At 45.5% G+C, this 14,100-nt stretch overlaps 1 protein-coding gene across 1 annotated transcript in view; it reads left to right on the top strand.

Annotated features, from left to right (window-relative positions):
• aopep (aminopeptidase O (putative)) overlaps window positions 1-14,100 on the top strand; it is a 66,640-nt gene that overhangs the window by 2,468 nt on the left and 50,072 nt on the right. The window contains 4 exon segments of the mRNA XM_068704314.1: window positions 68-237; window positions 986-1,238; window positions 2,071-2,284; window positions 2,860-2,984. Of these exon segments, the coding sequence (XP_068560415.1) occupies window positions 68-237; window positions 986-1,238; window positions 2,071-2,284; window positions 2,860-2,984 (762 nt within the window).

Genomic DNA, 14,100 nt, shown 5'->3' with positions numbered 1-14,100 from the left:
TGTGTGTGTGGATCCTATGAGGATTGTGAGAGGGTTGTTTATAGTTTACCATTGTTTACCCTTCCAGGGTGTGTGTTTACACGGCCGGTTCTCCCATCAACAACAGAGCACTCTTCCCCTGCCAGGAGCCGCCTGTTGCCATGTCAACGTGGCAGGCAACAGTGCGGGCCCCCAGTGAGTGTGTGGTTTTGATGAGCGGGGAGGAGCCCACTGTACCTATCGAGGACGGGGACACACGTAAGATGCTATTTGGCAAAACCTTTTTGTGATCGCCAGTAGAAGTCAAGTCGATTTTTACGAATGTAGCCCAAAATCACACGTGTGCTTTATTCTGAACAGCACGACACCCTTTTCCACCTGTCTAGACCTTTTGATTTGTTACGTGACTACTTGTTCAATAATAAAAGTATTTAAATATTCAGTTTTCTTGCTTATTTTGTTAAATGAAAAAGGGGAAAATATGTAATTTTGATATTATTAAAATCTCAATTTAAGTATCGCTTAAGCACAGATATAGAAACATTGTTTTACTTTGAAAGAAGTCTACTCTAGTCATGGTCCAGACCTCTGAAACTCGGTGAACTCCTCAGACGTAAATCAACTGTGTGGTATGCTGTGTTGTGCTCATTGGCATCTGTTGCAACCAAACAAACAAAAAATCTGAGTAAGAATGACGTGTCGACTTCCTGTGTCAAGAGTTAGAAAAAAGAACACTAAAGACTTGCTATAAAGATGGATGCAGGTGTGGATGAGATGACTGCAGCTGTACAGCTTGTTGATCGACCAGTACTTAGATCTGTGTCGTCTTAAAAGCTGGCGTGAGGGATGTGGATTGGTTAAATAACAAGATGTAAGAATAATAATAGTGAAGTGAAACAAAATGGCGTTTCAGTCCAAATGTTTCCTTCGTCCTCTGCCTGTTTTCCTCTCCATTTCCCCACCTTCATCCCGTCTTTCTCTTTGACCCTCCCTCTACTCTCCGCAGGCTCCTTAATCTGGCATTACTACGTCACCATGCCCATGCCCGCCTCCACCTTCACCTTGGCAGTGGGCCACTGGCGCCAAGTCACAGCAGAAAATCCCCCAGCGCTGGAACGGGGCGCGAGGGACGAGACGGACTGTGGCGAGACGGCCAAACTCTGGGCCGGACCTGGGGAATGGGCCCTGGCTGACCTTATGTCTGGACTTGGGAGCTCCATCAGTGAAGCAGTGAAGGGCCCCCCACTCAAGACTGGCAGGTATTTTATTATTTGTTCTTTATGTGTTCTTTTCTTCCTGTAAGACCTCCTCCTTTCTAGACTGTTATTAACCCAAGTCTGGCCCTTCAACATTCCACGGTGAAACTTTCCTTTGCCGTACCAAAAAAAACCCGGTGCAGGTGAAGTAAGGGTGATGGATAGGGTGCAGTGCTCAATCAGCTTTTTTATGACAAGTACATTAAAGCTTGTACTATAGTACATTGGGTTCAGTGCCCAGCAGACATTATCTTTGGAGACCGAAGGAGGTAAAGCTCACATAAATTGTATGGAGGCTGAGGATGTAGAGGGCAGGCTGGCTTGCCGTGGGCAGGGTTGGGCTGGGGGTGTCCCTCTCCACTGGCCAGCAGGTTGGCAGGTCTGCCAGTGGTTTCCAGTAATCCCCCTCCTCCCCTCACGGTTTTCCTCCAGCAGCAGCCCAGCTGTAGCCCGCTGAAGGCCCCAGGAATCTCCCGCTACAAGGAGGGCCTTTATTTTCAGTGAATGGCTGGAAGGAAACTTGGATGTCGTTCGAAACCTTTGGAACGGTTCTGGCGCTGAGGACGGTGGGAGTACGCCGGGTACTGGATTCAGAGTGATTGCATGTCGGCTAGATATTTTTGGGATCACTGTGGTTTGCCTTTTGTGACGTATGTATTCCATATTTCCACTGCTTTCATTTCCATGCTTCTAGCACAGATTGTGCCATCTTTGGTTCACCGACTCAAGAGCTGTTTACTATTTTAATAATAAAAAAAATGCATAAAAAAATGCATTAAATTGTCGTTATTAACCTCGGATTAAACTTTTTACCCCTATTTTGAATCTGCTACAGCAGAGACCGGACCACCCGCTCAGACTCCGCATTGCGTTGCTCTTCGCTTGAGGACGAGGGGCTCTCTGTAACTGATTATTCAGGCACGGCGGATGACGGCATCTCTTGTTCCCATGGCGACTACCCTTGCCGATTTACCGAGCAGTCGGCTCGATCCCAGCGGGTGATCCCCCACCGTGTGTTTGGACCCGTCGGCTTGCTGCAGAAAGCCCAGGTGGAGTTTTGACAAAGAACCACTGAGGCTAATTATATCTGATATGATTAGAAGAGACGGTTAGCGTCGGTTAGTGTTGGTGTCATTATGCCAGCGGTTTTCAACTGCCGTCTCTTGGCAGAATGGTAAAAGTACGAGACCGTAATCTCATGAGGGCCACTTAAAACATTCCTCGTACTCTAAAAGGGCATTTCTTGCTAGAATAACATTAATATTATTTGTATTCAAAAGGATTTTGCATGTTCAGTCAGTTCTGAGCTGATGATTCTTGTTAGATGAGCGATGAAAAATGTAGAACAAACAGTAGATGCACTTGCCTTTTGACTTGATACTAGATATCTGACCTGGACCATCATTGACATACACAATGCATACATGTAAGAGCAAATACACAAACAGTTGTATATCCTACCCATCTGTATCAACACACACACACACACACACACACACACACACACACACACACACACACACACACACACACACACACACACACACACACATCTGCTTCAGGCAAAACTTGCAATTGTATAGTTGTCAGTTGTTTTGAGGAACTTGTTGCCTTCCTCTTGCAGTTGGGAGTCCTAAAGCTTCTGCCTCGATGTTTGGCTGCAGCCCACGCCGTTCTGGGTGTCCACCCCTTTCCCCGCCTCGATGTTCTCATCGTTCCAGCAGGGTTCTCCAGTCTGGGCATGGCCAGGTAATTACACCTGGGTCTTTGGCAGAGTGATGCCATGTGTGAACTATGCAAAATGCAGGAAAGAGCAAAGGGTAAGGAAGGTAAGAAGACTGAGAAAACTACCGTATTTTCCGCACTATAAGGCGCACTTAAAAGCCTTTCATTTTCTCAAAAAACGACAGTGCGCCTTGTAATCCGGAGCGCCTTATATATGGATCAATTGGTTAATTGGTTGATCCATACTGGTTCTACACGGCGCTCTGTCAAAATGTTTCAGTACGACTGGTAAACTACAAAGCCGCACCGCTTGCAGCATTACGGCTACCGTAGTCAGGGGCGTCGCCGAAGTAATAGCGGTAAACACCGGTACTGTGCTTACTCCTACTCTATTCTATGCGCCTTATAATCCGGTGCGCCCTATATATAAAAACAGTTCTAAAATAGGCCATTCATTGAAGGTGTGCCTTATAATCCGGTGCGCCTTATAGTGCGGAAAATACGGTAGTTGAATAAAGAATTAAAGGGAAAAATTATTCAAAGTAAAAAATGTAACCGGGCAATGATTGTTTTTTTTGACCACTTGGGGTCAGCAGAAACAACACTGGAATGTTATCATTTTTAAGTTGATATGGCAAATTTTTTTTTTTTTTTTTTTTCACATCCGACAGATTCAGAGCAACATTCAAATTAATTTGGGGTCAGGTGTTTACAGCCACCTTACTGTAAGTCCAGTATTCACTCTCCCTTTAGCTCTGTTTTGGTCTCCACCAACTCCAGAGGGAAGTATCTGGCTCATAACTGCTAAACGCTCCAGTGTGTTCACCAGCTAGTTGCTAAATTAGTCCGTTTTCTGACTGGTGCTTGGGAGTTTGTTGACAGTGGGTTCTGACGGGTTTTGTTTTCTGGGAATGATGCGGATGAGAGCTGTGAGAGTGAACCGAAACAGGCTGTAAAACCAAAATAGTTAGCTGAAAGGGGCTGAAAGGCTCCGTAACGGTGAGTTGTAAAGGGTGGTAATTCTCTACAGGAGTGATACTGCAAGCAACACACTTCACATCACACACAGCCATTTAATCCATTGTTAATAATACATGCAGCAGCTTTAAAGTCCTTCGGTCGCTGCGTAGCATCTTTACGGTATTCTGCTGTCATTTAAAGGCCAATGTTTGGACAGTCATTTACGAGTTTTAAATAAACAGCACATCAAAGATTTGCCACAACAAAGTCGGCACTTTGTTATTTTGTCAACTGTATCCTGCTGCTTCTGGTTTGGTTTGTGAAACGTTTCTTGGTTGCATGATTAATGACAGGCTTCACATTTCCAAACCCTCTCGCTCTGTCTCAATCTTCTTTGAGGAGATCTTCCACATTGGAATTTTTCCCTGAATTAAAGAGTCCAACTCCCTCCAGACTCTGTTCAGTCACTTGTCATCCCTCCTTTTTTTTTTCTCCAATGTAACTGCTTTCAACACTCGTCCGAGCTGCTAGCATGTCCGTGTGTTTCAGTTGCGAGTTAATGACATATTTCTGCCACAATTGATCTTTTTTCCAACATAAAAAAAATAACATGACAAACAAAATGTAAACACATAAAAGTTGGCAGACAAAGAAATCTCAAACCTCTACTTAAATCCCTTTTTTTTCAATAAAATTGTCCGTCTTCTTTCATTCTCCCATCATTTACCCACTCCTTTTCATTACTTTTTCTATTCTCTCCCTCCCTCCCTCGACCCCTTTCCCAATTCACTACTCCTCCCTTTCCTCACCCCCTCACTCTTCCTTCATCCTTTCTTTCCCCCATCCCAAACAGCTCTCCTCTCTAAACCTGCTCTCATTTGTTTTTACATTTTAGCCATGAAGTTGACACTCTCAGTAAAATGTTCATCACCTCCTCCAAACGTAACATGGTTCTTCCTTCTTCTTTTATTCATTTCTCCCACGCCAAGATCCCAAAACCCCCAAACCCCGAGCCTCTTGCTGAGATAAACAGTTTTGTGTGGGCACAGCTCTGTTCACTCAGCGACTCGGTCAATTGTTTGACGATTAAATCTTTTTTTTTTCTCTTTTACCAGCAGAGACTCCCGGTGCTCTGCAGGCTCTCTGCTCCCCACTAGACGTCTGTATATTTCCGTATGTATGTAGGTGTGCAGTTTAATAAACAGGCCCAGGGGCCGATGGGTTCGCGCAAAGCCACTGAATGACAGATTCATTGTCCTCTGCACTAGAGATAATTCTGCTCTATGTCTTTCTTTGTTCCCTCTTTAGCTCCCGTCCCCTGAACTTTTTTTTTTTTTCATATTCATCCTCCTTTTATTACCTTACTCTCCCGTCCTATTTCATCCTTAAAATCGATAGTGTCCTGCTTCCGTCACTTCTTCTTCACCCTCCGCTGTCTCTCATTTTCCTCTTTTCATCGCCTGACTTTTCTGTTTCTCTTTGTTTGCCGCCCTCCTCTGTACGGTCGATCGCTTCTCCAGTCTGCCCTCTAGCATTCTACAATAGTGATAGTTTCCCTGGAAATCAAGTTTTAGATTTTCTCTGCAATATAGTACTTTCAGCTGGCATATGGTGTGCCTGTAGATTTGACTGAATGCCAGCCGGTAGCCATATGAATGAAGTTAAAATTGGAAATTGAAGCAAAATAAAGAGCATTAGTGACTTGCCTTTTTTTTTTTAGATTGTGTTGATGAAGTAAACTGATTAGGGTGGTCAGTGAACGTTGTCCCTGTGTCTGCGGTCTGTGACCACAGTCTCCCTTTCTCCCCGTCTGTCTTTTTCCTCTCCCCCCGGCGGCCTCCCTGGAGAACAGAGCCTCAGACAGGATATGAGCTCATACCTGAATATGTATTCTGTGTGAATTTCTGACATTACAGCCAGGAGGAGTCTCAAATCAGAGACATTTTGAAGGACGGAGGGCGACGAGAGGGTCGCTGTCTGGATCTAGATCTCAACTTTGCATACTTATTTTTGACTACTTCACCCAAAGGACAGAGTGTGCTCTTTGATCTACGGAAAGTCTCTCCCCACATCTTGTGAAAAATCGGTCTCCCCGCCGTATTTATTTTGAACGGACATCAAGTGCTAACACTGAGGCTGTTCTGCTGTGGCTGTTGCCTGATGGATGTTTTCTTTCCCTTGTGAGGATAGCTCCCAGGCACTTATCCCTCTTGCCCCGGCTGCTTTGACTCCAGTTAGCTGCAGATGACAGAGAAGAGATTTAGGGCCTTCATTAAGCTTCCGACAGCACCTGCGCTGACTCCCTATAAAACTCTGCATGGGTCTCAACCCGGTGTCAACTCGCCGCATCCTCCCCTCAGTGCGGGTGGTGCGGTCCTGCATGTCTCCGCACTTTAACCACGGGGTTGTGCCACGAGGAGGCGGGGGAGGTCAACCGAAATGGAAGCGTAGATTGAGATGGAGATGAGAGAGAGAGAGAGAGATGAAGAGGGCAAAGGCGGGGTTCACGACAGGCCGGCGGACCCCCAGGATGTGGGAGAGGATGTGTGGATTATTCCCAGCAACAAAAGCCATTAGCCCCTGGAAGGACTTCAGAGACTGGCGCTATTTAATCTAGAGATTGGGAGGTATGTGGGCCCCTAGTGCTTGGGACCAAGCCAAGCGTAGTTTTTTGTGCAGTGCCCCAGAAGAAACAGCAGGAGTTGAGGGGGCTATAGGACAGGGAGCCCGTGGCAAGGAGGCATGAAGCTGTTACACTGCGATACAGAGAAGGGAGGGCAGAGGCAAAACGGGGGAGGATTCACAGTGGCATGAAGTTTTTATTCTGCGATACGGAGAGGGGAGGGCAGGAAACAGAAGATTAAGGAGTCAAGTAAGGGCAGGTCTGCGTTCAAAGGCTGTGCTGTGTGCGCTGTGCAGCCACAGGGCTTTCTGATACACTCACACGCAGGGTCCTAGGCTTACGCACATGTAGCTGCTTCCAGGGGGTGACGCCACTCAGCAGTTGATCGGGTTTCACATCGTCAATCTAAGTTTATTTGATGCAACTATGAGGGCATCCATCTATTATATTTCCCTCATAATCCCTGTGTTCTACTTTTGGCTCCAAGAGTTCTTTAGCAGTCCAAGTTATCAACAGATGCACATTAGCCTGCAACAGGCGTGCTGCATATGGCAAAACAATATCTTCTCTTTCTTTTTTTGTTCATACACTTTCATATTGTCTTTCTGCTCCTCTGACAAACCAGACTGAGAGAGTGGAATGTAGAAACACTGCTGTGTGTCCTCTTCCCATGCTGTTAGTAAGAACTTTAAAGACATCAAAGAGCCGAAATAAGGAAGAGGAAGACAAATACAGTGTGGATAAACACTGATAGAGTGTGGCTGAGGGATGAAGAGGTGTCTGAGAAAGGAGGAAACAAAACACAGTATGAAGGACTTGCTGTCCTTCTAATCCCTTTAAAGGTGCTCCACACCGCGGCTAGCAGCTAACGGTGAGAACAGTTGACGACTCTGGACGGCCTTATCAGCTGTAACCGCCGTGAGCTAACCAATGGGGCACGCATCACGTGCGCTAACGTGCGCTAAAAGCATTTGCGGCCGGCCCTTTTCAACAAAGTACGGAGAAGCTCGAATTAAAACACACACACACAGAGGGAGAGAGAGCGACTTCATTCTCTCCTCAGGTGGACGTTACTCCACTATACCTTTTTGATAATTGTTGTTTGCTGCTATTTTAATGCTCTGAATCCCATATTTCACAGCTTCAAAGTTACTTCTGTTCCCAGTCTGTATCAAAAAGCTCATTGTCTTAAGAACATGGGGATGCTGTAAATCAAAGTGATGAAGTAATGAATCTGCTCTGAGACCTCCCACTGTTTCCTGAACATCAGTAATTACTAGGCCTGATTTGTAATTTGTGTTTGTGTGTGTGTGTGTGTGTGCATTTGTACATCTGTGTCTTTTATTTTTATTGCCTTAGCTCATACTATTTTTCTCTTTCTTTTTTAAGTTTTTTATTTGGATGTGTAATCTCCACATCACAACTCGACCACGTCATTTGGTTGAGACAGGGAGTGACAGGAAGGGCACAGCGTTTCCTCTGGCTCTTTGAAGCCGAGGTCTGTGCGTCCCAAAGCGCTGGCTGGACTTGTAGGACTAATCGGAGATCACTGCGTTTGCAAGCGTGCCCAAATGAAGACATGGCTGACGTCCCCGAGAGAGAGTGAGAGAGAGAGAGAGAGAGAGAGAGAGAGAGAGAGAGATGGTGCTTTTCCCCCACATTTTGTTGTGAGATGTGTTGAAACAGGCCCTTAAGGACCGTGGGTGATGTGTTTCTCTTCACCGTAGACAGGCAGATTCCTGTGCTTGTGTTTGTATGAATGCGTGTATTGTTCAAGCGAGGGTGTAAGGATGTGTATTTAGAGCAATGGGATGACGTCAGAGGAATGCTTAACAGATCTTTTGTTTTTTTTTCCTCTGGTGGGGAAAATGAAGTGAACATGTTTCTGACGTTTTGGGTTATCCTTAAGTTCTGGCTGTGACTGAACCAGTCAGATCGATGCCTAATCCTTTGTTGTTGTTTCTGTTGGGCTTTTTTTTTTGTTTTTTGAGGGCCGCCCCACACCGCTTGATGGCTCTGATAAACCCACACACACACATACATACTTAAACATATCCCTCTGTCAACACGTGTCATTGCGCTTTTATTACCAGCTTCCTTTCATTATCTCTCTAGCAGAATAACACATTGCACAAACAGGCTTCTTGCAAACATGTTTATTGCCAAAATAGTTTTTTTTTTATACTTCCTAAACTATACACATAATTTCCCCTGATGTTACATTTCTCATCCTCCTGGGTTTTTTTGGGGTTTTTTTGCGTAAAAAGGAAAAAAAAAAATCAACATCTCTCCCACCGGCGGTGGCTGCCTGAAGAAATAGGGAGAAAAAAGGATCAAGTAGTTAAACTGCTTGATCCTTTTGCAGTGCAGCCAAACTAGGCAGCCATATAACTGTCACAGGCGCTAGGTAAAAATTATGACTGGTGTATACCTCTTGACCTCTCTAAGTGGCACTGGAGGATTTTCAGCCTGACTTCAGTTGACTGCATTGTTTTCTTTATGGGCTTGCAGGAAGTTACAATCGGCCATTGGTCCCTGTTGGGAGGAAGCAGGGAGCTGGAGAGCCTGCGGGGGAGCTAGCGCCCTGCAGGGTAATCCCCCCGTTGCCCTGGAGCTCTTTAGTGTACCACCTGAGCTCTTTTTCATGTTTAATAGCACCAGACCAGTGTTTTTGCACATTTTAACCCATTAACTAGAAAATCACATATTCTTCACATTACTGCCGATTATTTCCCAAAGCGTACCGCACGCTTTTTTTTTTTTTTTTCAGACATCGGGTTTCATTGCTGTCGGTGTGGAATAAATTGCTGTTACGTTACGTTATTCCCACATGGTAATGCAGCTGCAAGAGAGCTATTATTTCAGCAACCTTTTTAATGCAAGCAACCTTCATGTATGCTAATTGGTAGTCCTATCAGCTCGTTTCTTCCAACAACAAAGGATATGAATTTGACGACAGCCGACTCTCAACCATGCGCTAATAACACACATTTCCAATGATATGCTCACAATAACGGATTTACAAATTTCTGCAAGTTGATTTTCATGCATACTGAAATGACTGGACACCGATGGTTCCTTGGAATTGAGGAAATACAACTAAAAGCCTGCATACTTTACAAAGTGGTCAGCATGAATGGGATGAATCACGCAAAAGCAACAGCTTTTAAAAAGCTAATCATTAAGGAAAGATTGTTAACTTTGAGGAAAGGCATTGCTGCTTGTTACCATCTTAAGTAAATGTAATATAATAGACCACAAAATGCAAATGATAAAGATGTTAATTTGAACCTGCCCCAGTTAACATGACTCACTCTTTCATCTCGTTGGCCATGATTCCCCATCACTTACTGAACTGTGCCTCCTGCCTCCTTGTTGACTCTTTTGTCCCCTATTTCTCTACTTCCCCTCACTCCTTACTTTCTTTCCCAGTCCTCCCACCGCTTGTCCTCCCCTCTTCCTTCTGATGTCCCAGTGGATTTCTTGCCTTTCGGCTCTCCCCTCCAGTTTAATCTATGAAGTAACCCTAGAAGTGTGCGACACAGACCTGCTCTTTCAGCAGGCAGTTGGGGGGGGGGGGGGGGGGGGGGGGGTATTTTTTGGCACGGGAGACAGCTGTTAATCAAATAGTCAAGGATGAGGTGTTTCTTTCTTCCCACCTTTAGTGGATCTCCCTTCTTTTCTGTAGCCACACAAAAGAGCCTGGCGAGTTGAAAAGGCAGCTCTGCATGCCTGCACCTGGACAGAACGGAGAGGGAGTGTCCTGTGAACACTTTTACAGCGATTGCACGTAGTTGAGATTTTTAGGTGAGGTTTTCTTCTTTTTTTTTCCTCTAGCGGACCCCTTGTTACTCTGCTCGCCTCCTGCTGAACTCACACGGGACAGCCCCAAAACCCCACAAGCGTTCCATCTCTCCTAGCTTCCTCGTCAGACCTTCCTCTGTGCTCTTAATGAAGATAGCAGGGGGCCAGTTTAGCAAGTGTTTTGTTGTTGAAGGAGTATTACTTTCTAGTCATCTTGCCCCCCCCCACCCCCTTCTCTATCTCGGTGTAGGTTTACCTGCTCTGCTACCTTCTCACAACTGAAGGAGACTTCTTTTTTTTTTTTTTAACTCTTCCCCTACTTGCAGGAGAGGGTTACACATTTTGTTGTGAACATGCAATTATTTCCACACAACAATAGTGAGAAAATAATTCATATTCATCCCTCTATATTAATCTACAGATGTATGTGCAGCATTGTGCAAAGCTATAACCACGTGTGATGTTTTTTTTTTTTCCCAGGCGCCATATATGCTTCCATTGTCATCAGTGGTTTGTGAGTGATGGTGCGTTGCTTTGAACTGCCCTCGGACGTGAACCTGCTGGCAACAGCTGGCAAATAGTACTACATTTAACAGTAACACAGACACACTGCGCCATAACTCTGGATTAGAGGCTGTGGCAAGACGGGCCTGTCACTGCCCACCCGTTCTCCTAACTAATGGATGAGTCCAGAGGACCCGTTCCCCGGAGTGATGGATGGGTCCATTGTATGGCGTGGGGGGGGGGGGGGGGGGGGGTGGGGGACGCTGCTGCTGCATCTTGGTGTGCATCCTGGGGCGTGTGTGATAGTGGAACCTAGAGGCTGGGGGTTATTTCATTTGTCTGTGCGAAGCCAGACGGCTTAATGTCCGTGGGACCTCTGCGCTGAACCGGCCAAAATGAGATATTTGAAACAAAGTGCTGTGAAATGCTCGGCGGTAATGCTTCCGATGTCTGGGTTTCGCTTTTAGCCTTGGGGAGAGAGAGAGCTGTGTTCCAAGCTGCTCGGCTTATGAAATCGCCCATTTGTAGCCACACTAGCGACTTGGCTCTACGTGTCGGTCTGTCGGTCTGCCTGTCGGTTGGTCAATCCCCCGATTTATTCCACGCTGAAATATCATATCCGTACTATGAAATGGATTGTGTTAAAAATGGTGTTACAGACATTAATGGACATTTACAGAATTAATCCTAATAACTTTGCTGATCCCCTGACTCTTCTATAGTGCCACCAAAAGGTCAACGTTTTTATTATAGCAGCCTCAAACCTCTGTGCTAAAGACTACGGCTGATTTCACTTTGATCTCGCCTTTTATCCATCTTTCCGTTCTGTCAAACACTTCCTATATATCCCTGCTGTGCTGAGCGGTCTCACTTTGCATCTCCGTATTGTCTCATTCTCTCATGTTACATAAGAGAGACAAATTGTCTATTTATTTTTACCCCCACAGGCAAGAAAATGTCTGAAATTATAATCCTGTGAAATACATTTGTCCTGTCTTTTTTTTTTTTTTTTTTCAATGAGACAGAAGTGGAAGCCAAAAGATTGAGTGCTGAGTGATGGGGTTTGCATGAAAATAGCTGCGGTAATACAGGAATGTGGGTTATGTCACGTAAATGTCACGTCGACACCTGCCTGAGGCTGATTGACAGGGGCTTGTTGTGGCCAAATGAACTGGTGCCGCGCTGCATTAGCACTCATTAAAGGCCCCAAATGCACCGAAAGCGATAATTGACTCGTTCAACTGGCGCTCCTATGGCACACTGCAGGCATCAGATTTGAAATGTCAACACGACAGAACCAAAAAAAGAATGCAATCTGGGCAATATATTTTGATAGTACAGATACCCCATAATATTTTAACTTAATATAAATAATAGATAATAACAGATCCTGGTTAAAAAAGTACGGAGGGAAGCAGTTTGAGACTCATCATAAGGCTTTTGGTGCGAGATCGGCCATTTAAAACTATTGGTGTACTTGAATACGTGTGCGTCATTCGCTCTCAGTGCGTTTTGGTCTTTAAACATTCTGTATGCTCCTTTACATTAAAGACAGTACAGGGTCATGATACTTTGTGTCTTTGGGTCAACACACATGTAGATTTCGTCTGTCCCTGTTTCCACCCATTGCTTGTTCAGGTGTCCTCTTGGGTGTGTTGGTGTCTCCCGTGGTGCCGCAGAGGTTTCCTCGCCGCTTGGTCTCAAATATATCGGCAACTTGCCAGCATTGAACCACCGTGAGATTCACTCGTGAGACAAATACGCGTCCATACTGTTTTAAATCTATGATCCAGCATCCTGCGCACAGACACACACACACACACACACACACACACACACACACACACACACACACACACACACACACACACACACACACACACACACACACACACATAAACTCTCAAGAACATTCCTCTGGCGTGACATCAGTTTTTGGACTTGGCACTAAACATGGAACATACTGCACTGTGGATTGTTTTACTGTTAAAAGATCAGATAGATCAGACATCTGCTATCACTTCCCAGCTGATACGGATTCAAAGTAGATTTGCTGAAAGCGTGTGTGTGTGTGTGTGTGTGTGTGTGTGTGTGTGTGTGTGTGTGTGTGTGTGTGTGTGTGTGTGTGTCTGTGCATTCTTGACCTCATCAGGCTATGACCCACATGATCCCTTCAGTGTGATACAAACTTGACCTGCTTAGATGTATGCATGAATGGGCTTTTAAGATTAAGCACTTGACTACAACTAGAAAATACAATCTAACCTTGAAACCTGCCATTTATTTGTTATGCGCCGGCACTACAAAGCCTCATTTTCTCCAGACTCGGAGCAGCAGCAGCAGCAGCGAAGCCTCCTTGTTCCCGATGACCTCGGATATCTTTTCTGCTATTTATTTTCAGGCTCTGATGCGATGCATTGTATGTGGGTGGGGCGGCTCTCTGGGGGCCCCAGCCTGGCCCCTGTTCATATGATCAGGCCCTACATGGAGTGGCATTTGGCCTGGCCCTGTGGGGCCCCCGTCTGGGAGCAGAGAGCTGATCTGCAGCCAGCCTGGAATGCCAGACATTTGAAGTCAGACTTGTGAAAAAAGAACGAAGGCTGGTAGGAGTTTGGTCAAATAGGCCCCTGTGTCTAAAATAGCCCACAGACTCTGTGCGAGAGGGAGGGTGGAAGGAGACAAAGCGTCTTCCCGTAAGCTGACATTAGGGAAGGAAAGGCCGGCCGTCCAACCTTTGCTTGAATACAAAAGTACAAGAATAGGCAAAGTTGTTTGTGTGCTTGTTACCTCTCGTGTGGATTGTGTCCATCTCCTCACCTGTCTGTCATTAACAGTGTGCCCATAACTGCATACCTATGCAGAAACATGCAAACAAACAAACGATGTGTGAAGCTTCACCAGCGATGCTGTTACAGCATCTGTGTCACACTGGTTCAGCAGTTCAACAGTTATCACACCAGGGAGATGACACTGCACTCTGGGAAAGAGAAAAACTCATCACACAGAGTGACAGACAAGAGGATTCTCTCTCTCTCTCGCTCTCGCTCTCTCTCTCTCTCTCTCTCCCCCCCCTCTCTGTCCCTGATGTGTTTTTCTCTGTTCTCATATTTTTCACGATATTCATTTCTATGTTGTCAAATTGTAGCTCCTTCTTTTCTTGTTTCTCTCTCTCTCCCCCTCTCTCTCTCTCTCTCTCTCTCTCTCTCTCTCTCTCTCTCTCTCTCAATCTCTCTCTCTCTCTCTCTCTCT

The sequence above is a fragment of the Cebidichthys violaceus genome, unplaced genomic scaffold, assembly GCF_023349555.1.
Source record: "Cebidichthys violaceus isolate CVI_PGR_0920_01 unplaced genomic scaffold, fCebVio1.0.p SCAF_9, whole genome shotgun sequence".
NCBI classification, from domain to species: Eukaryota; Metazoa; Chordata; class Actinopteri; order Perciformes; family Stichaeidae; genus Cebidichthys; species Cebidichthys violaceus.
The sequence above is the reverse complement of the archived record's forward strand: the minus strand, read 5'-3'. Positions and strand labels throughout refer to the sequence as shown.